Raw genomic sequence first — 24,437 nt, 5'->3', positions numbered from 1 at the left:
ATCTTAACAATCAATTTGTCTAGAACATACTGTGTTACTCTAATCTCTTTGCCCTTAAACATGTCTGGCACTTAGAGAGTATACAGAACTTCCTTTGCCACTAACCAGCTATGAAGTGTTCATCTTCATCATCTTCTCAACAGATGATCTATTCTAGCTCTCTACCTAAAGCTTTGGATTTTATAATTTTTGGCCCAAATTCAACATTAGACCTACCATGCCCATTGTGAACATGCTTGTGGGTTTTTCCTTTCCTGGGGGTTGACTGGCATGAAGATGAAGCATTGTTGGTGGCTGTTTTGACGTCTTCCGTCTCATCATCTTCCTCCTCGACGTCCTCCTCATCCTGAGAGCTTCCGAAATATACCATGCTGTTGGGCAGCGCAGGAGAACCTGGTGGGTTTAAGAAAAAGGCTCATAAACACAGACCTTGATCCTCACCCCTTCCAGGAGGAGAACTAAAAACGAAGGCATTTATTGAGTTACGAACCCAAATCCTCATGACTAAGCAGATGAAACAAAGCTATTTATCTCTATTGCCATTTTTAATTTATTTTTCAAATATCCCCCAGGAAATATAACTCCATCTGTGTCCTTAACAGATTTCGAGCAAAACACCCCAGCAGGGGGATGCTGCTATTCACCAAACATAACAAACCACAATTTACAAAATCTCATCTGAATAGTTCTTGTGAGGAGGGAAAATAAAAACTACCAAGGATTGAATTGAACAAGAAAAATCAATAAAATAAAAAACATCTACCCACAGTGTTGAGTAAGAAAGATTATTTCCTAATGTAAGGTACTGTCTTGTACTCATATGGGGTGAATGACAGACACAGAGTCCCAAAAATCGTAATATATTTGGAAGTTACTTCGATATTATGATCAGGTTAATAGCATGTAAAATTATTAAAATAAATTCCTACACAGCACTATCTAAAGTGCTGATTAAAAAGAAAAAAAAAACTCCTCATAGAAGAACCCACATTCCTTATTCCTTTATACCTTAACCTCCTCATCCCCAAATGTTTTCATTTCTGAGCTGATCTTAGAAGCAATAACACCAGAAGATAAGTTCAATATTATAAAGACAGACCACACAATTCTTCCTTATCAAATAACAACAATTTAGAAGTAGATCAGTGAACTCATTGGTGTATTATGTGGGACAAAGAAAATCCCCCAAATTAATTTCCAGCAGCAACTTCAATCTTCTTTCTCCTTCAGTATTTTTCGGAGAGCTAACTACAAAGCAGCAGCAGAACTAATAAATGTGAAATTCTTTACTTCTCTTGCTCACTTTCCTGTGAATCTGCTAACATTCCAGGTAACATCAATAAAGATACAAGCAACCAGTTTAGTCTCCTTCCCAAATACAGATCTCAAACTTCAAACACAATGGTTAAAACCATTCCTGTCTAATTTCGGGGCTATGAGCTCTAACAAGGAAATGGAAATGAATGAGCAGCAATAGGGAGCTGAAGTGGCAAACCAAATCCCATCGCACAGAAATGCAAAGACAAAACAGATAACCTCCAGTCCCCTTCCTTCTGTCACAGTCATGACCTACCAATAGCCAACACGGTAAAAAGTTATGTGGGTAACACCAGTAGGTGGAGATGAAGGGATCCAAAAAGGGATGTATGTGGCAAAAAGACTCTTAGTGGAAAGCAGAGGTGGATATAGTTTGACAATAGCCATTTCCTTTGTTTTGTTTTCTCCCCTTTGATCATTTCCAATTAGAAGCAGGTTTTCAACAGAAGAAAGATTCTTAAACCTGACACAGACTTTGGGGGAAAATCATTTAATCAAATAGGAGTTAAAGATGAAATAAAAGAAGGAAATATCTAGCCATATTTCCACTGGAGCAACGCATTTACTCTTGTTTCAAGAGGTTTTACAATTAGTGCAAGACTGACTAGGGAAAGAGGAGACATCACCCTTACTAGCTTCCTAGTCAGAGGTTGTCAATCAGGACTCACCATTCACAGGGAAAATACCAATACTGTTTGGTTCCTTCTTCCCCAAATCTAACTTTCTAGGTACTGCAGAAAAAGCAGGAGAAACTATTTCAACACTCAAAAGAGACTGTGAGGAAAAAAAACACAGAAATTTATTTTACCATAGGCTCCAACTCATTCTAGCATGTAACACAACTTAAGGTGATAGGTCACATGTTGTCAGACAGACACAGCAGGGAACGTAAAACCTTCGCAAGTGCAGACTCAGCCATTAAAATTTCCCTCTTCAATAAAATGAAAACATATAGGTTGAACAATCTCTTCAAGTTCCTTCCAAGTCAAAATATACATGTCAAATTCCTCTAAAGAAGAGCCTCCCTACACCCTGGACACTCTGACTTGCAGTTAAAATCAAGCTGCACTGGTATTAAAAAAGGCCGGTTTCTGCGTAGAGCCTGTGGTAACTTCCGCAGCCGGCTCTGCCATCTATTGGAGGAAAGCAGTAAAGCGCCAAGGGAAGGACCAGAGGGCGTTTCAGGAAGTAGGCTACTACCCTCGCCCTTCCTTTCTCCCCTCAGCAGAAAATGCAACAAACTCTGCAACTGAGGCCATTCGGGAGTAACGTGAAAATAGGGGAGAGTTAAGATTGATAAATATATTCTGTTTCAAAGAGAAACTGGTAAAATCTATGTGGAACACATGAGAAAGAAACAAAGAATGAACTTCCACTAAGAGAATCTGTTGAGGATTTTTTGAAACTCAAACCTTGGATAAGCAGCATGAAGCAACAATCACAATCTTTACACGAGATTTTGAGAAAATGGGGTGAACATTAAGTTCATGTTCCAAAGAACGCAAATGGAGAAAACGTCTAACAGCTTCAGGATCCAAGTTTCACTAACATCCAAAGAAAGTGTATAGGATCATTTCTTCAATAAAAACACAAGTTTAAGTACTTTCTCAGCAAATATAAATAGACGTAACCTGCTAGGTATTCTAAACGAAAGTCAGAGGCTAGTGTAAGATAGGAAATAGAAGACCAATAAGGAATGGGGGGAGGCAAGGTGTTTCTGAAGGACTCACTCTCAAACCAAAACTTATAATAATACAAAGTCCTTCCAATGTAACCGACTCTGCATCAGAGGTGGAAAAGGACACGATTTCTTCTAAGTACGGAAGCATGGAGGATAAAAGGAAAGTGCTTTCACACTAAAAGGTGATTTGGATTCATGTTGGTCTGGACCTAAAGATAAAGCATCAACAAAGAAAAAATGGTTCTGAAGGGTCTCAAACCAGATGGGGATTGGAGAAGCTGGCATGATAAAGGGAAAGAAAACTTCTGGGAGGGGGGAAAGGATCAATGCTCAACAATAATGAATCTCAGATGGAGAGGTCAGTTAACTACTAACGGAGGCAAGAAGATGCCCTTAGTTCAAATATCAGCCTTGCAGCAATTGTCTCATCCGGCAGATGCCACTCACTAGGAGAACCCATCTCTCCCTGGGTATGGCCTCACTGCCCTTTCAGGTCTTGTTCAGGAAGCCACTGCCAATCCAGAACCTGCCCGCCAGGAGTGGTCTCATGAACTATTAGCTTCTCCCCCAGGAGGAACTGACCTCCAGAATTTTACTGGGAACCCTCACACCTGTACACTCAGAAACCTGCCAGTCAAACTGAAGCAAATAAAAAAGACTAAATCCAACAGAGTCTAATGCCATTTACGCCAAATCTCTGTTACGCTGTCACTATTGTAAATCCTCTAAGACCTTGCTGGCATGTCCGTTTGCAAAGTAATGGAGAGGCCAAGCTAGCATTACAGACCAGGAAAACCACAGCAATGGCAAAACTGAAGCAAAAGAAGCTTCTTTCCATCTCATTAAGACAAAACCAGTAAGATCATCTTATATTTCATGCCAAAGTAAAGATACCCAACATGATAGGGAAACACTGACTGTTATATGCTAATACCTAGAAAATCACTATACAACACCCTCAAATACATAAAAGAAGACATAAAGCACCTGAGAAACCAAAACTAGTACATCGACATTGATGTAGACTGTATTTATTTCTGCTTAGTCTAGATACAAGCTCGATTATCGCATTTACACTTAAGTTTAGAGGAGGAAGAATCTGCTAGACAGAAAAAAAACATGAAGGAAAGGATATTTTAAAGCCATAAAAGCACACAGCAGTCTTGGTTATTTATCACGAGAGAAAACTATCCTATATTCTTCAGTATAAAACGGGTGAATGCATATATTACATAATCATATTGATGCTGAGTCAACAGAAAGTTAAACCAACATCTAGTATTTGAAACTGGAAGACTGTATTTTTTAAAAATTTTTCATTAAAAATAGTTTGCAACTTAGAGATCCTGGCACAGAAGAGGTAAGCTTCTTCATCTCTAGAAAATTTATTAGGGGAAGGCTTTCCTCCAAAAGTCAGATGAAGCACACTTTTGAGAAGCTCATTGTGGGTCCAAGCATTCAGGAAAATGGGGAGGGAGCTCCAGGGAGGAACTAACAGGGAGGGTGAGCTGGGAGACAGGGGATTCACAACTTGAAAATGCTTCCTCAAAACACCCTCTCTTCCACAGCACGGCTCACCACCACCTGCTGCAGAACACCGGCAAAGGTGGTACAAACAGGGTCTCCAAGAGGGCTAAGCTGACTCATTTTGACTCACGCCCTGGTGTCCTCAGGGTGGCCTCTCCCTGTTGAGGTACCAGTCCCATTCATGCAGTTCATTAACACGTGACAGCTGCTGACTTATCCCATAGAATTACATCACACGTCTCTTGTACACACTGTAGTTTTAGACAAGCAATCAATGAAAGGTGAATGTTTTAAGAGGGTTAAGGATGGTGTAGGCTATTTTGGGGGGAGTTAGAGGGGGGATTTTATATCCAATAAATTATAAAAGTATATTTAGTATATAAAGTTTTCTATTACAATTACAGGCAGATTTTCTCTCCTGATTATTCAAGTGCATTAGCAAATGTGAAAAAAAATCTGAACTTGGATCAGATAAGTGGAGTCGGGAGTACAGAACGCATCTGCGCTTTGCCAAAGCCGTATTTCATTACTTTTCAGAATTAGCTGGCAATGTCTCCACAATATTTACTGAAGTGAAAACCAAATGTTTTCATCTGGACAAAAATCAAACTGTGGTATGCTACAACCACAACAGAAATCATTTTAATCCAAAAGCTTGCTTTCTCTAATTTAGGCTGTGGTTTCTATAAAATTGGATTCTTTTCCATGAATCATGTACACATACAAGCCCTCCTTCCCATTATCTTCCCTCCCCGATCAGTTCTTTATCTTACCAAGCTAAACATAGCTCAGCTCTATTTTGGAAAGACCCTAAAGGGATTCCCTGCACACTGTCACTGAGCTGGGGGTCAAGTTCTGTAGCTTCGCCCAGGAAACCCTGGGCTGGTCCACTGAGTTGGTATTTTCATGGATGGTCTTCAAAAGGCACAAACAGAATGAAAAGCAATCAGCCACTACTATCGTATTAAATTACAAAACAAAACTTCAAAGTGAACAGGTAGGGATGGGGAGGGGCACAGACGCAGAGTTAATTACTACTTCCTAAGTTAGAGGAAGGGAAAGCTCCATACATTGAAACTAGAGGGCCGTAGAAGAAAGTAGTTGCAACAATTGCCTTGGTTCATTAATCCAACTATGCATGTCCCAAGCACTGTTCTAGGCACTGTGACCCACACAGAGCAGACGTCTACACTCATCCTGCACACTCATGCACCCACACACATTAACAGCAAGTGCTTTCAAACACTGTGGGACTACTGTAACACTGTAAACGGCAATCTCTCTCTGTGTCTCCCAGTTCGGCCTTTACATTTTACCAGGGAAGAAGAATTTACAACAGGATTTCCCAAGCTTCATCCATTTCCATGGGCCCTAAGATATTGTGCCATATCCAGATACTCCAGGTGCTCCTACTTTCTTTACAGTGATTCCCATTCATGACTTACATGATTTATCTCTATTATATCAATTAACTCTCCTAAAGGAAACGTAACGAAAATTACAATAAAATTTTAAAACATTCAGTTAAAGTCACGTCTGGCACCACCATGGGCACATGCCACAGGGCCTGGGGAACAGCCATCCAGGCCAAAAGCCAAATACAAAGGGAACGCCTATTCCTTATGAGATAAGGAACTGCCTGTGCAATGATGCCCCCCCACCAGGATTGCCCTTCCTTTATATGTGCATGTCCACAACAAAGATGCCAATCATTGACAGGAACTCTACAGGGAATCCAAAAATCTAGGGTGACGTGTCAGCTCGACAGTCATGTGCTTACTTGTCATGAACTCAGTTTACTTATCTGTACAATGAGCATGTCTTCAGCCACAACAATTGTGATGACCCTGAAGACTGTGAGGTAACATATACAAGAAAGTAATGTACCATAAGCCACACACAATTAAGGCAATATCATTCAGCTAATGAGTGGCTTCACTGACAAAAACAGCTCCTAACTATAAAATCCCACTGTCACTTTACTTAGGTAAGAGCAAAGGCAGTTTATTTCCTATCTGCTTTCCAAAGTAGGAAAGTAAGTAGACCGGTGAAAAGAATCTTGGGGGGTGTGAAAATGCAAAATGAATTCAACAGTTACAATTTCTGGAACTTGGGAATGTGCCTCAGGAGAATGCCATGTGACAGTTGGAAACCTTCAGCCATGAAAGTCTTTGTTAAGAAAGAAGGAGGGAGAAAGTAATGATCTTCTGGCAGCGTGGCCTGTCTTTCCCTCAGCGTTCCTCCCCTCTTCAATGACAACTCTTGGGCACTGGCCTGGCACATGTGCTCCTAGGTGTGCCTATCTGACTCCACATTTAGAAAATTACCCACCTCATGGCACGTGTTCTGTCTGCAAGAGCCCTAAGAGGACGGACTCAGCATCTCCTAACAATGTCAGCCCACATGCAGACCTGGCCTATAGCAACGGGAGAAAAGTATCTTTTAATTAACAGCTGGAATACTCCCCTTACAATCTTTTCCACACTGTTATCTATACACGTGGCTTAAAAACACACATCTAATCAAATGCAATGAGGTCTCTGGATCTCTTTATCTCAAATGAATGCACAAATCACACCATAGAGCAACCACTAGGAGCTCAACCTACTTACCTTTTGCCCATCAAGTTTAGAAGTGGAAACAACGTAGAAAGGTACTTCAAATAATGGCTGTGTGACCTTGATGACCACCACAATCTATACTCTCTTCCCCATGCAAAGTGTCCACAAATCCTAACAGAATACCAAGGGAATCTCTAGAAACTAAGGAGAAGGCTGGAGATGACTGTGAAAAGTACTACTGAGCCTGCACCAGCAGCCACTGGCAGGGAAAAGGGTGCCAACGTTATCTTCAGGGAGGGCAAAGCCTGATCAGAGGTCAGCTGGCCTGGAGCAGGGCCAAGCCTCTGAGCAAAATGTCTTGGAGTCTGAACAACTGATCAAGGTCACAGAGCAATTAAAAGGGATCCACCCTTCCCCTACTTGGGGCTTAAGAACTCCACGGTTTCATATTTCTTCATAACTAGCCTGATAAACTATCCTGGCAAAGAAACTGTAGCTCAGCAGGACTCGGCCAAGTAACACAGACTTGATTGGAAACTAGGCATCTGAGGAACATAACGCTGGTTTGATTTGGAGGAAAGAGAGGGTGGCCACTAAAACCCTCAAGGTGGCATTCTGGACCACCATTATGGCTCTCAGATATTAAGATGCAATGCCACTCAGAAGGATCCCACAGATGAAGTTGTGTACCACTGTGACGGTATGCCTTCCTCTCCAGAGAGTTCATATAATGTAACAGCATTTCCACTTTGCTCAAGGAAGTTCATTATTAGCACCACAGTGTTCCTTGCAATTGGAGGATTACTTAATTGCTTTCTAGCAGGTTAATCCCCTTTCACTCTGTGACCTCTAAATCACCCCAGGCTTTTGCATTTGCCCTACTTAGAATTTATTGTCCTCCATACCAAAAGCCAGTACTGTATCCAAATATGCGCTCCTTGCCAATAAAGCTGGCAACTGTCTTTAGAGAAAACTCCACGGGTGGGATTCTTGTCTAATACCTGCAGTCTAGTAAGCTGGTCTTCTAGACTGTTCCTCTGAAATTTCAAACCCTCCTCTCCTCTCTGCTAAACAGCTGCCTAACCTCCCTGGGAAATAGTTACGTAGTATACTGGGCTGACCACCACAGGCTTCATCTGGGGCTGTTTCACACCCATTAGCTTTCGTTCACCACCACAGCGACTGTGTGCTATAGACACTACATAGCCACTTTACAAATTAAACTTGAGCTGAGAGCCATGTAAGTCATCTGCCCAATATCCACCAGGCTTCAGCCTTCAGCCTCCTGCCTGTGTTCCTACAATAACCCCTAGGATGGCCTTCCTATAGCCTCAATCCATTTTCCTTTGCTGCCAGAATCATCCTCCTAAATAAAGGTCTAGGCATATTAACCCACCTATCAGCTAAGGAACCTCGACAGTGCCCTACTGTCTAGCTCAGGGACCACAGAATCCGACACATCTAACTTCCTTCCTCTAACCTGGGACCATCCAATCAACATACCCCAACACGAATCCATGCCTTGGCGGGGGCTTCTGCAGAATTTCCAAGCCCCACGCCGTTTCTAGAAGCCAGCTCAAGCGTCCTGTCCCTTCCAGAGCCATCTCAGGCAGGCCTGGGCAGAGTGCCCCTGCCTCCCTGCATGTACATGCTGTGCACCTCTACCCTGGCATTTTCACATGTTTACTGTTATCCTCTCTTTCACCTACCAGACTGATACTACTTTCCTGTTTCTAATCTCTGTCTTCTAGGTGTCTAGCATATAAAAAGCGTTCAATAAAGGCTGGCTGGCTGAATTAATTAGCAGTTGAATGACAGCTGATCACTGAAGATTCTCTAAGACTTGGGAAACAAAAGGCAGGCAGGCCCAAAACAGAAAGCAATCCTTCACAATGGCTGCCAGTGCTTTCTTTACTAGGAATTCCCCAAGAAGCGCTCTTTATCTGGCTGAACTCTGACATCCACGGTCAGAAGAACCACAGTCAGAAAAACAAGCTGTGTGTAGGTGTGTGTATGTTTCAGGAATCGCCTTTGGGAATCCCCCTTGTTTGCAGTGCCCCATAAAAAGAAAAATGTAAATACGAGAATCATTTAACCTGCTACTGCTCTGCTGTGTTAAGCTTTTTTAATCTGTTAATAATCAGAGTCAGAACAAAGAGAAGACGACAGAACTCATTAAGAATAACGAGAGAGGTGACAGCAAAAACAGCGAGAGTACGAATTGCTGCATGCAGCACACGACACGTACCCTCTTCCTCGCATGTACCTGGGGAAATCCTAATTATACCTCTGGTGGGAGACATGTGGACCCTGCTTCAACACAGCTATTTAAAGATAAATACACTGCAGGCAAACACTTCAGGCCCGACTCCACTATTCATTCCATTCTCCTTTCCTTTAGAAATTTTAGCTCATGATATTAAAGAGGAAAGGAGAGAGCCTTGTCAAACTTAGCTGAAAGGTCTCTGAGTGCCTTGAAACAGATTTTAAAATCTCTGAAGATTTTTATGTCTGAATGACTGGCTAGTGTGTTTACACATACACACTAATCCCAGTATTATTAGTGGCGTAGAGTTTTTATTGCTCACCCAAGGTTTCCACTGAAGATACTTAAATGGAGTTATGTGGAGAAAGCATGGTCTGGGGCTCACTGGGGGTCATTAAGGGACAACAAAGAAGAAGGCTTCAAGAACTCCATTCGCTGTCTTTCCCTCAGTCTCAAGCTTTATTCTCTTCCATATTACAAATTACTGCTGAGACGATTACAAGTAATAATTGGGGAATGGAGAATACAATGATCGGTAATCCTTGGCAACAAACATCACTTGTAGTTTTTGATTTGATATCTTGACTGTTTTTGTAGTCAGACTTTCTTTCCTATAAATAATGAGCTTATTAAAGACTGTCCTCTTTACCCCTAACAGTGACTGCTGTCACCCAGGGGTGATGGAGTGACTGGGCTCTTGATGCTGAACATGAAGTCTGGGGCTCTGATAAGCTCTATTTGGTTTGGAATCCTCATCGGAAAAGAAGACACAGAATTAGAATGTTAATCGGATTCCCAACTGTCAACTCCACTTGAAGAGTCTTCAGACAAGGCAAAGATTTCAGTGAGGCTATGCGTCATCAAGCAGTTGATATCAAAAAGTTAGGAATACATCTAAATGTCAATAAGGTATTAAGCAGATAAATGATAAGACATCTGCAAAATGAAATAGATATGTATGTGATACAGTGAAGTAAGAAAACCAGACTGCAAACATAAAATATACTATAATTCCACTGGGGGGAGGATACATGTATTCTACATGCATGCAGAAGGCTTAATTTTCACCAGGAGCTGGTTAACAGTGGTTGTCTCTGGGAGATTGGAGGGAAGGTATTCTGAGGTCACTCTTTTACCTACTTCTCCATCTTTTCTGCTCATGTTCCCCAGAGGAACACGAAATACTCTTAGGAGTAAAAAAAAAAAAAAAAAGTTTAACACCTTATTTTTCTTTTCTTTTCTTTTTTTCTTGAGGAAGATTAGCCCTGATCTAACTGCTGCCAATCCTCCTCTCTTTTTTGCTGAGGAAGGCTGGCCCTGAGCTAACATCCATGCCCATCTTCCCCTACTTTATATGTGGGATGCCTACCATGGCATGGCTTGCTATGCAGTGCCATGTCCGAACCCAGGATCCAAAGCAGCGAACCCTGGGCCATCAAAGCAGAACGTGCGAACTTAACCACTACACCACTGGGGTGGCCCAAACACCTTATTTTTCTTAATTTAAAACTGAAAGAAAATGATTAAAGTACCACTACAACAGGGATCATCTATTTAACCCTCATATGCTTCAAAGTATTAATTTTTATTTAACTCTTGTATGCTTCAAAGTATTAACTTTAACTACCTCATGCAATTACATATTAAAATATGCCAACTAATGCACCAAATCATCAGATTTCCAGGACCATGAAGGTACTATACAAATCACCTACGTAGGGGAACAAAATTTGCCACCCCGCAATGTGTCTCTTTGTCATGAGGAAGTTCTTCTTTTACTTTTCCCCTAAGTGCATAAAAAAACATTCAGACAGAGGACCTGTTTCAGGAAGGGAGATATCACCACAGATTACTATAGTATAACATGAAGTAGCGTGGCAGACAGGGAGGAACCTAGCAAGACTTGCTTGATCAAAGTTCTGTGTCCCAGAGCCAGCCCTGATGGCCTAGTGGTTAAAGCTCGCCCCTCTCACTGCTTCAGCAGCCTGGGTTCGTTTCTAGGTTGCAGAACCACATCTACCATCTGTCTGTTGCCATGCTGTGGTGGCAGCTCACACAGAAAAACTCACAACTAGGATATACAAAACCATGCACTGGGGGGCTTTGGGGAGGAAAAAAAAAAAAAGTTCTTTGTTCACATTGTTTCTGTATGACTCAGTAAACATTTATTTACCAAACATTTACTCTTTTCATTCTTTCTGTGAATTGCCTCCCTTCCCTTTGAAAGATGAGAGGTGGGTTGCACCTGAAAGGATAGATCAAATAAACAGATACCTTACAGACAAAAGGAGCCAGGTTTCTCAGTGTTCAATGTGGAAAGGAAGAAAAATCAGAAAGAATTCTTTGGGTTATACTGAACTTGGAGGTACCGGTGCTGATTTACAGATTTTAATACACATGGCTATACATCTAGACATATTAAATGAGCCTATGTGTACATATACACATATATGCCCTTGTATGCATGCATGCACGCACATGCGCATGTGCACACACACACACACACACACACACACTACATGCAGTCATAGAGTGCCTAGGAGAAATGACATTCCAATAGATATGAGCACATCTCAGGCCCAGATCGTGGCTTCTAAGTAGTAGCTGTCATTTAAAAAGACAAGGGTTCTTAGAGAACTGGGTGATTCCAGGGCTGAGGGAGGGAATGTACAAGATGAGCCTGGAACATGTTGTGCCAGGAAGCATGGCTGGAAGGATGACAGGGACATGTCAAAACGACAAAGAGGCTACCCTGAAGGGGCTCCACTGATAAAATCTGGGATGATCTAAACTTCAAAATAAATGATAGTAATAGATTATAACCCTTTGAATAAAATAGTAAATGAGAACATACAGATACCCCAAAAATGGGTAAATTGAGATTGACGAGAAATGGAATATGGAGTTTCAAAGAACCTCCCAACAAAATAGTTATAAATTACAAAGGCAGAAAAGGGTAACTTTACAATGGAGAATACCGACAGACCCACCTTAATCGAGCGATCAATAGGAACACTATCAAGAAAAGGATGGACAAATTTTGTACCACCCAACAAGACACAATGAATTCTGTGATATTCTTCCCCAGATGCAAAACCTGAATCTACTCATGAGGAAACACCAGGCAACCCAAATTGAGGGCCATTCTACAAAACAACTGGCCATTATCTTCAAGTGTTAAGGTCAGAAAGACAAAGACTGAGAAACTGTTCCAGAATAAGCAACAACGGACAACAACTAAAGATAACACCCAAGGCTGAACGGGATCCTTCTGCTCTAAACTCACTAAGACATTTGAAGCAATCTGAGATGGGGGGTTGAGGATTAGACTGTAGTATCACTGAAATGTCCTATTTTTGATGGTTATGAGAATGTCCTTAAAGAAGATACACACTGCGTTAAGGAGTGAGGGGGCATCAGGTGGAAATGATCTCTTGAATAGTTTAGGAAAAAAACTCTTTGTACCATACTTACATCATGCTGTAAATTACTTCAAAAAAAATTGTTTTTCTTAAAGTACATAACCCTGAACCTCAAGCCCACCCCCTGCACCCAAGCAGTGACCAATAGCAAAGACCCTCTCCTGCTGCTCACCTTCCCTCAACCAACCTCAGCAAAGGAACTCTCCAGGTTCATGCATTCTAACACTCCTCTCCATTTACCATTGCCACAAGCTCTTCAATTTCTTTGACAAACTTTTGTGTTCTTCCTTCACAACTGTTAGAAAACTTAGTTCCTGTAGTAAATACTTTCCCAAATAAGGCCATGTAAATCCAAACCCATACTCTATTACAAAATTTTACCTCACCTTGCACTATTGGTCCTGGTCACATATATGGACCAATATTTTCACTGTTAACTACACTTGGAAAGAACAACAACTCTTTTTCCTACATAATATAGGGCTGGGAGAAAGAGGCCCCTCCGTCAGAGTGGCTTCTCGACACTTAGGACACTTAGGAAAGGCAAGCAAACGAAACTTCATACTCATCCACAACTCCTCTGCCAAAAAAAAAAACCCAATAAACAAGTCAGCAGGGCATGTGTGTCATGGCGATGGGAGAGGTGGTAGGGGTCTTAGAAGGGTGACAGGAAAAAGTCAAATTATAAAAATTAAAACTAGAAACTAGAAACCGTGAAATTGTGAGTTGAGAAGCCAAGAAAGGAGATTGAAGAGTCAAATGAAAATAGAAGTAGAAGTATGAAGACTCAAGTACCCTCTCAGGGGGATTTCTCACTTGAAACTCTCCCTCAAACCAGGCTGGACACACAGACACCTAAGCTAACATCTATCCCTATGTGCAATGTTACTCCTTTTCCTTTCAAATAGGCTGTTCCTTCCAAACTGATGGGCAACACAGTCTTACCTCGAAGGCAGAGAAAAGTAAGAAAATCTTCTGTCTTAGGCTTCCTTTTAGAGAGGTCAGAAATTTGAGTAGCTGGAGGGGGTAGCAATGGCTCCACTATCTTTACTGGAGTTGTGCTGGGACTGTTCGGCTGAGATTGAGCAAACTTCCTTTGTGCTTGCAGCCTGGGCCTGTAAAAGCAGAAGAAAATTAAAAATAAATTAAGCAGAGATCGGAGGATATAGATCTATGTGCGGCAATAAAATCATGACAGAAAAGGGAAAAAAAGACCCTATTTCAAGCAAACTCTTTCTTTCTAATTAAGGTTCTATATCTCTCACACTCTCAAAAACCACAGGCTTGCTTTAAAGGGCAATAAATTTGGTTGAAGGGCTGTGTTTTATACACTGATATAAAATACACACCATGAGCATTGTGTATATGTGTGTGTACCAGCACATGCCTGAGCACAAACCATTTGTGACCCTGTGTATTTCAAAAACCACATGTGGTGATTGATGACATAGGTTTAATGGCTTACGTGTACTTCTGATTTAGCTCATAGTAAGGAGGAAAACGCAAATCATCCAACCACATTTATACAGTATTCTATGCTTTAACATGAGACGATCTCAAATATACACATGATTCCCTTCATACTGTGTCCTTACAACCAATCCACCTTTTCCTGCGCATCCATCACTGACCCAGTCTTATACCTCACACCTCTAATCTCTTCTGACTCCAATTCAGCCACACAGGTTCACTACACTAATTAAAGCGTGTAATGCAGAAAAAAACTTTTTCTGAAGTCTATCTAAAACCCCTCCACCCTCACCAAATTATGGATTACCCTCTGCCTATAGGGTAAATCCAGACTCCTTAGTTAGGGATTCAAAAAGCTGGCCTTAATCTACCTTTCAGGCCTCTTCCCAGTGAAAATCCTACCTCGATAGTGACCTAACTTACCCACTTCGTGTCCACACATCATAACTTTCCTTAACTAGACATCTTTCATTTACTAAATCTCACATGTAAGACATTTCTATCAATTTGAATACTAATGAATCTTGCAAAAGTTTCTTTATGAGTTTCTGAACACCATAGCTAATAGTTAATTTCCCTTTCTCTAAATGAGTAAGTATCCTAACATATTTCTTCTTTATGTATAACTAACCTTAGATTTACCATAAATTGTCTCATATGAGCAATTTCTTTAATTGTAAGGCTTTCAATCCATAATAGAAGCGAGCACCACTGAGGGTGAGAACCTGTGTGTGTACACCCTAGCCTGCTCATTCGAGATGCTCAAGAAACAGTATTTCGGGGGGGGGGGAACAAACAAAGATGAACCAAAAAGCAGCCCTGCAGCAACAGAGCTTTACAGAGATCTCATCAGAATCCCAAATTAGAATCAAGCACCGTGTGGGACCGATAATGCCACCCCAACTCAAGGTTGCTTTGAGTACTACATAAGAAATTAAAAGAAATCAGATACATTTGTAAAGCATGAACAAGCCTTCCCTTAACTATTGTTGGAATTATTAAAAATAGTAATCATAGTATCCAAAACTGCTGATGCTCAAAATATATAGCATTTTAAATTAACATCCTAGTATTTAACAAAATACTACAGCAAACAACACACACCACGATTTTCTGCTTTGTAAAAACTAGCACCTCTAACTTTAACCTCCCGTGTCCTGACCAGTCTCTTCTTCTGCCTCTCCTACCACCCACCAAAAATACTACCATATAGATCATATTCCCAATACAAATTGACATTGGATCATAAGGGAGACCTCATGACCACTACTTATTTACTGGGTAAACGTCAATCCATAAAATCTAGAAACATTACAGCTAATCAAAAGCACTTTAGAACCCAGGAATAACCAAAATGAAACAGCCACATTAACAAGGTATCTGTGGAAAGCTAAATAAGTTTAACAGAATTGCCCAAACGTTATAAATGGTAAGGGAATAAGGCAATGCCACTGTCCTCATGTAACGGGGAACAAACAGCTTTTTTTGCAACCAACTGATGAGACAGACCAGAAGTGTGTGTGGAATAACCCACTCGGCCCAGGAGTGACCCGCAAAGAGGGATACTGAAGAATCAAATCCGAGGGGTAGAGGGGTGGCACTGAGCCTTTAAAGTGTTGCTTCTCAAACTCTGTGGGATGAGGATCAGCTTTGTGTTTGGTTATTTTTCCAGCTTTCAATTTTCTACCTATTGCAAATGGGTATTTTTATAACATAATTAAACCAGGGTAAAAATGAAATAAAAGACATAAAATACGAACTCAAATGTTTTACTAGATTCAACAGACATAAAATCACTCTATCAAACTGCTTTAAGCTTCTAAAAACCTCACTCTCAATTTCTGTATTCAACTCGGTGGCACCAGGCAGCAGCCCACAAGTTGAACAGCATGGCTTCGAAGAAGGGACAGACAAGGCTAAATAGAAAACCGCATCCCAACAAGGCACACCCTGCAATGCAAGGCCACCACCAGAGCAGATGGACCCTAGCAGAGCCATCGTCCTCTTCTAACCTAATTTCTCTCCATCAACCTTCTCTCTCTGTGAAAAGAAAACTCATTTTATTCTACTAAAAAGTGTTTTTTGGGCAATTTTATAATGTTTACAATCTTCATTTAAATGGATACAACTCATAGCGAACATTAAAGGAATTTTACAGAAATACTGCGGGCATGGGAACAGGATGCTCAGTGTTTATTGCTTTTTCAAAAGTCAGCAACAACAAATGCCACACATTATAAGAAGGCGGCGCAGCCATAAAGGAAAACAAACACACAAACACAGATGAAGCACAGACGATGGAGCGGGACACGGGAAAATATTCTACAATTTCAGGACCTCCAAGATAAACTGCTCTTACCATTGTTCAAATAAAAGGCACTTTCTGCCTGATGACTTTCTCAGGGAGACTTAAAAAGAAGGCAATAACAGATTAAAAAGTGGCAGTAAAATAAATTACCCCTCAGAGGAATAAGCCAAGCTCCCAAGTGATTAAGTATTTGCGAGACCCAGATGAAAGCAGGAGCTAAAGAACACGACAAACCACTATCTTTTTTAAAGAGACCAGAAGAATCCGCGCTTCGCAGGAAGGGCAGGTCTGCGGTTTGGCTTTTCATCCTGCAGGGTCCCAGGGGATTACAAAGGTGTTGGCTTGGCTCTGCTGGCCCCACACAAGAGTCTGAACGACACAACTGAGAGGCCAAATCCGAGGAGTTAAGCGCGCTTAGCATGCAGGCATGTTTGAGGGATAGGTGATTCATTCTAGAATGTTGGATACAAGGAAATGAGTGTATGCCATTTTAAATTGGGGGGGGCGCGCTTCGGGGCAGGGCAAGGGATCCAGATGTGGTGAAGAACCAGAATATCGCATGTGGAGATGTTGGAAGAAGCAGGTTAGCGCGTGGAGCTGAGGCGCAGGCCAGACCAGACACCAACCAAAGGGTGAAGAGGTGGGGGGTGGGGGGTGTGCCACTGGGAGGGTCTGCATTCAACTGCTGGTCCTCAGCAGTGAGCAAGCAAGGTGGTCCATCCACCTACTGCAGCATTTACTTCGTCCACCCCTTCCAATAGCTGACTGACGTTTTAACCAGAAACAACATCTTCTGTTACATTACTAGACCAAAATGCCTTAACAAGAAAATAGTGATTGTTTGAACTAAAGAGGTTCAGAGTCACCTTGGGGGTGGGAGTAGGGAGAGCATGGGGTTCCTGCTGTTAAGGGAAAACAGAATGTGGTGGGTTTCCCAAGCCTTTTTGGCCTTGCCATTTAGCCAAGATAGCCAGTACTGGCCATTGGTAATACACAGAAATGCCAGAATACAGAAGATACAGAAGGTGTTTGTCCCTCATGGAAACCACAGAAGTATCAACTAGAGCACTTCCGTGTCTGTATTTTATTAACTGCTCGAGGAAAGAGTTTCCCTTACAGAGGGAATCCTACATTCTAGGAACTCTGGGTGAACCTCTACATCAACAAAGCCTGTTAAATCAAACTCTCCGGCAAGCCTAGTTAAACAGATGCAATAAACTTAAATCAACTGAGGAAGAAACGAATAAACTTATTTATATATGGAAAATACATCGAGGGTAACATTTTCTTTACAGTACGTTAAAATCTAGGGTTGGGGGCAAGTGGTTTCAGATCAAATCATTGCTGCCACTCACCTTACCTGATGTAAATGCATGCTGTGAATTAAAGGACTAAGAAACTCAAACGGCAAGCTCTCAGAATAGAGATATGGTCTGCTATTTCTGTTTGGTGTTTGAGACAAATTCTAAAAGCTAATGGCTTTACTTTTTTGAGGGATCTTAAAAAGATCATCCTCACTGCAAAGACGAATCAACTGCGAGCAGGGTGAGAGCTGCCAAGGGTCACACAGCATGGATGGAAGAACCAACAAGACCAGAAGTCAACCTTTGGGTCCTCAGGTTAGAGTTTTCTCTGTCAAGCCACGCTGCATCCAGGCGAGAGGTGAGGCATAGCCTCGCCATGGGCAAGGCCATCTGGCATGCCCCTTCTCTAGAAACTCTTGGGTCCAGGCGCCACAAGGTAATTCAGTCACAACAAATAGCAGCCATACTGGTGTGAATCTCATTTAAGCTAAAATGCCCAAAATGGGGGAAAAAGATGTTGAAATGAAAGTCAATTTACTGATCTTTTCCCACAGTTTCACTATATGTAGAAATAAATGCCCTAAGATAGAGGCAATGGGGGGAGGAGACCTTGCTTACTGGAGGCTGCTCTCTCCATCTAGAATGCTCTTCTCCTGCATCTTACCATGGCTGGCTTCCTCCCATCATCCAGTGAGGGGATTATTACAGGTCTGTTACTTTTTATGGAAGTCACTTCTTCATGTGGCTGTTGAAAAGTCCCCTGCTCAGAGACTGAGCCATCCTAAAGTAGAACAGCCCTGTGACCTAACACTCAACCCCAATTCCACTCCTCTCCCCCACTGTGGGCCTCCAGAATGGGCTCTACTGCAGTCTCCTCAGCACACAGGTGTCACTGTATACAGAGGACAATCCTCCCTAAATACAGGGAAGGAACAGCAGAAACACTATGCTGCTGTATTATGTATGAACTACACAATTCATCATTCTTTCTTTAGGAATCATACAATTAAACACATGAACCTTTTTTGAGCAGAGACAGACTGAACAGCAATCCAGAGATGCCAGGGAGATAGCTGGATAGATCTGAAACAGATCCAACAGCAACGGGAAAAGAAGCAAGTGGTTCTGCCCCAGGTAAAGTTACTGGCCATTCCAGTGTAAGTCTACTCAAAGGTCGACTAGAACTCACTTTCCACAGGAATCTACTAAGCATCTGTCCATGTGACTACAATTTCTAGCATCACCACGCTCAACACTTAATAAGAATTTGCTGAGCCACTTACCCATTATCAGCATCATCTAACAAAAGACAAATCAGGCTGGTTCTGGCTTTAAAGCACCATGTGCCACAAGGTGCCATCACATCCCTGGGCACCCAGGTCACGCCACTGCATTCCATGTGCCCTCACACAGTACAAGTGCCCAGGGGCCACAATCTGCTGGAACCAAGATAGTCCTGCCTCAAAACCATGCACACAGGACTACCATATATCAGAGATTATTTGTATTTTTTTATCAAGCTGCATGAGCTCCCAGGTGGAAGGTCCATATTCTTCCTCTTATCCCTTCCCCCTCTAAGGTACACAGGAGGAGGCATTCTGTTTAGCCTGAGCCTTCTCTCATTTGGGGTTGGCTGGCATGGACTGCACCCCAAAGAATGTTTTGCTTGCTCACTTAAAATTCTACCCAAATAAGTCTTCAAATATGTTTCATATTTAGGTTAGGGAAAAAAAAGTATAGCACCTTTATGGAAACAAAGAAGCACACCAAAACAAACAGTAGATTATTTTGAAAGTTAACAAATGAATTGCAAGACAGTGCTTCTAAAGAAACTCCGCTGATGAGCTGACAAAGTCCTATGCCAAATATTCTTTGTTGTATAATACCCTCCCTGTGCCCCCTCCTGTCCTCCCCAAAGCATGCATTTAGGAGCTTCCTGGGCAGGCAGCCATTGGAAGCCACAGAAGAGGGTGGCACTGTTTCTCCAGGCTTCCTCTAACGGTATCAACAGGAGAGACTTAACCAGCATATTGCTATCTGTGCAATCTTTAGGGCCGCCCTAAACATGGCACAACAGCAATTTCTAGGTTAATTCCATTTCTGTCCAGGATTTCTGGTAGTTTACAAACCCAAGGAGAACACAGTGTATGTACGCACACAATTCGATTGGCGAAAGCAGGAGCAAGGGGCACGAGGCAATTTAAAGAAATGCTCAGCTGGTCCCTCAGGGAGGGGCGTGTATGCCAAAACACCATTTTATTAACTCAATTTTCCAATATTAAAAACCTAAGCTGGTAAATCCAATTATTTAGATTACATCTCAATTCTAAACAAAGAGCAAGGAATGGGTGGGAAGGGAGGGTCTGTTCATTCAAAAAATAAGACATGTTGTGTCTGGCAAATGCAAAATGACCAGCATGGCTGCGCTCTTTGTGCCGGTGTGGGAGCCGGCCCTGAAGCTTTGCCAGCTTGCTGAAAGGCCTATTCAAAAAAAATTTCCTGTGTTTCCACCCCCAAAATAATTACCCACTCTATTCTACCCCCAGACACACACACTACAAACCTGGCAGCTACTCAAAGAAACAAGAGAGTGCGTGTGTGTGTGTGTGTGTGTGTGCGCGCGCGCGCGCACGCGCCCGCGCGTGTGCAAGTGTGCGTGTGTGTGTGTGTGTTGGACATTGTGGGGGGTCGGGCAGGGGATATCCCCTGCTCAGGGCAAGATGCCCACCAAATTCAAATGCAAGTGCAGTTGCAGGCAAACCACACAGGATGGCTGTAAACATCCTGTAGAGTAAAGAGAAAATAAACACATCCTCAAGTGAACCCAGAGGCTAGCAGAGACCAACTCATACTCAACTCCATAACAAGAAATCCTGGCAAAAGACTATAACCTTCTATGCTCATGTCCCACCCTCTCCAGAATTTCCACCAGTGTTTGTGTAACCAGGTTGTGAGGACATCACACAGTGACAGAAAAGGGAGGTTGGCTGGCTCCAAGAGAAGAGGTTTGCTACAAAGACTGCCTGCTTCATGGTATTTTTGGAGAGCTGGCCGCACTGATTCAGAGGCCTCATTTCTTGCTTTACATATAAACAGATGAAATAGTTTGTTTATGCTAAAAACCGCAGGATGTTAAATATTTGCAGCACTTGTCTTAATTAAATTACATAGGCAGCTATTTAGAGTAGAAGTTTGCTATTAACCAGGTTTACCTAAAGGAACTTTGTTTTGGTTGAATCCCCTCAAGATGAATCTTTCGAAGTTTGGCTTGGTCAGAGACGAAAAGAAGTGCTAACACAAACCTGGGCTTTAGTTCAACTAACTTGTGATCCAGGGCAAGCTGGGCCTCCATTTCCTCATTAAAAAGGGGGGGCTACAAAAAGGATAAAAGTGGGGTTCCTTCCAGGTCAGTCTTGCATGCCTTCATCTACAAAACTTGAAGATAGTAATTCCTGTAATTATTCCTTTTGGATCTATGAGTTCATAGTTCTAGATGAGAAATACTGATCTTTTTGGCCTGTGCCAAGCAGAAAATTAGACCCTAACTCTCCAAAATGCCTGTGATGCAAAGCTAAAGATTCCTAGTACCAACTTTCTCACTACAGGTTGTCAGGCAAAACAGCAAATATGACAACTTTCAGATTTAGAGATAAGTATATGTGTTGCCCTCTAAAAGATAGAAGTATATGTGTTGCCCTCTAAAAGATAGCGGTGGAAAAATTAAAAAATATAAACTCTTTTAAAAGATGGAACAATTCCAAAAGTCGTCCCACAATTCCCTTAAATTACTAAATAGTAACAATAGTATCTATACTCTCCTGCCTTAAAGCTTAATCCTGCCAATTAGAAATGAACCACTCAGCGAAACACACTAACCTCCTTCAGAACCCCTTAGCAACAGTAACAGAACTAGTTGTAAATATATTCATCGGCTCTACCCATCAACACGCTGGGTCCAGCACTGCACACCCAAACATCACCACCACTTGAGAAGAGCTTCCAGTGGCTCACCAACAGTGCGCTCCCTCAGAACTCAGGCACTGGGAAACAGACACCGGAGGGAAACTGAGCCTTCATCTTCCTTCACTCAGGGAGAAGATTAGAGGAGAGTGAGGAGAATATCGAAAGTCACTCACAGCCCTAAACATCTAGAAGCTCCAAGTGGCATCTTCCCAAGGACAACATTACCCAGGCAAATACGTGTCTGGGGGATGGTGAGATCCCACCCACAGTAAGAAAAGTCATATGCAGTCAAGCTTTTGATTCAATTAATTAAAAATTATGCAACTATGTTTTTTAAAAAGCTTATGCAGCATCTTAAAATGTCAAAGAACCAAGTCTGCCTGGAAATCACGACTCTGTCATGAACAAGGTAATATTTGACACTGACTTCTTCTGTGTTCTGGAAAGCAACCATGTCAAATTTGAGAGGAATCATCATTAATCAACAATAAGGCGGCAACAAAGCCCTTTTGTTCTGTCAGTCACCAATGTCGCATGTGCTATAGTTTACCACCTATGGAAAGCGGCCTGCTTTGCCACCCCTAGGCAGCCCAACTCTCTTCGTATCAAGGATCTAACTGCTGCAAATGCTCTTCTACGCAAACACTGTCCTGGCAGGTCAGTCTTGAGCAAAATCTATCTTACAGCATAAGTGAACAAGGATAACAAGAGTCAGAAGAACAACATACGGAAGTTAAGTATTTTAAGAATCCGGCCCAAGAAATTACTAATACATTATTGTAGTTACAAGGTGTGAACAAATTATCTAAAGTACATTCAGTTTTAAAAGTCTCAAAGAGCCAGTTAAAATGTTAATCTGTCTTTCCACTCTCTCGAGATGAAATTGCCAATTTTGTCTTTAAAATATTATTTCAACAAAAACCCCAGACGTTTCTCAATTTCAGGTTACCCAATACCGACTGCAAACTGCCAGAATCTCCCCAAATCCTGGCAAAGATGAAGGTTGGGAAGGGAGAGTGAATGACTCTGTGAGGCGAGAATCATGTCGTACTTTCTTCTTTCAAGGAAAAAAGAAAAATATATGAAGCAATCACATCCTACAATGCTATACAGCTCATTTCTTTAAAAACCAAATCCAGTGGAACCCTAAGAGTAAAACTGAAAAGTCAGTCCTGTAGAAACTTCCCACCAGAAACATTCTCAACGGAGTTGCGCAGTGGGTGAACTTCTAAGCTTCAGGGCGTGACAGACCAAAGCACTGCAGTGGCACTCAAAACGCCGACCAGTCCCAACAACTAGTCCTGCACCAGGGTCTGGAGTAGGTTTCAGCTTCTCACATTGTCTGCCTCTCAGACAGTAAGTCACCTAACAGAGATCTGCTTTCTCTACAGGGTGACAAATAGAAAAGAGATTCTGGACAACTTCCCCGCCCACTGGAAATCCCATGAAGTGGCCACCACCCACCAATAGATGGCATTAAAGAGTCTTTAGAATCTAGCTCTGGGAACGCCACTGAAGAGAAAAAGAAATTGTGACTTTCATGAAGTTATGACAAGCCTGGGCACTAACCAGTGTTAGTACCTATGCTAAAATCTGATGCCAGCTAAGAAACTAGCCACTAGTTTTACAAAAAGTAGTACATGAACCATGTTAGCAAGACTCTTTCATCCCATCAACTCAATTACGCTCAAGTTCCTTGTGTGGAAAATACATAGAAGCTCACAATCTAGCATTTTATACTGTAAAAATATGCCTAGAACAAAAATCCAAAGGATTGTTGTCTGAAATATGCCCCTCTCAAAAATGACTTTTATCACCAAGAAAAGATAAGAAAAGGCAAAAACTAAAGCAATGGACCATGGTTCTAATGTTTCTGTCACTAAGAAGCACTAAGTACTCATTTGGAGGCCCTGAGAGAAATTTATTTAGTGGGCCAAAACATAATCATGAGTAATTTTCCAAGTACGAGGTGTAACTACCACCAACCCAAATGCTGAGAAGTCCACACATTGTCTCTTCCTGACATTTACAAAAGAGGTCTAGGTTTTTATGACAACTACCGGAAGATGAGGAAGCACACTCATAATTAAAGAATCTGTTAAGAGCTAATGAATATAAGAGGAGCAATTATCTCCCCTTTTACTGTTTGTGCTTTGTGACCCTGGAGGAATGGCACATTCTTGCACTGGAAAACGGGAGAGTTCATGCAGCATCCCAGACTCAGGAACTCACCTCAGCCTCCACGTCACTGACGGCTGCCATGACAGATCTAGGAGACACATCAGTGGCATGGAAATTTAAATAAAAACCAAGGAAATTGTATCAATTCAAAGTAAGCAAGAGGGAGTCAAGGCATGGAAATTACCTTCCTTTCAACAATGCCCAGAGCATCCTCCAAACAATGCTGGCTTTCTACCCATGAGCAAGGCTGCACAGAGTAACCATGTGTCAGGCCAGGCAACAGAAACATCTTTCTGAATGCCATCACTGAATCAAACCAAACCAAGGGACCCCATAAAACAGACCAATACAAGGGAATGAATGGGAAGGAGGGCCGACTCATACCTTCTAACGAATTCACCATATTCTATCTCTTTTGTGTGCTTAATAACCATCCT

General features: G+C 41.9%; 1 protein-coding gene across 11 annotated transcripts in view; it reads right to left on the bottom strand.

The window, feature by feature from the left end:
• Positions 1 to 24,437, bottom strand: part of JARID2 (jumonji and AT-rich interaction domain containing 2) — a 255,994-nt gene that overhangs the window by 58,750 nt on the left and 172,807 nt on the right. For all 11 annotated transcript variants that reach the window (XM_070585077.1, XM_070585082.1, XM_070585075.1 and 8 more), the window contains 2 exons: positions 13,720 to 13,889; positions 217 to 393 (listed from right to left, as the gene is read on the bottom strand). In XM_070585077.1, coding sequence (XP_070441178.1) covers positions 217 to 393; positions 13,720 to 13,889 — 347 coding nt within the window. The remainder of the gene's footprint in view (positions 1 to 216; positions 394 to 13,719; positions 13,890 to 24,437) is intronic.

The sequence above is a fragment of the Equus przewalskii genome, chromosome 19 (assembly GCF_037783145.1).
Source record: "Equus przewalskii isolate Varuska chromosome 19, EquPr2, whole genome shotgun sequence".
Lineage (NCBI taxonomy): Eukaryota > Metazoa > Chordata > Mammalia > Perissodactyla > Equidae > Equus > Equus przewalskii.
This window is presented reverse-complemented; position numbering and strand designations above follow the sequence as displayed.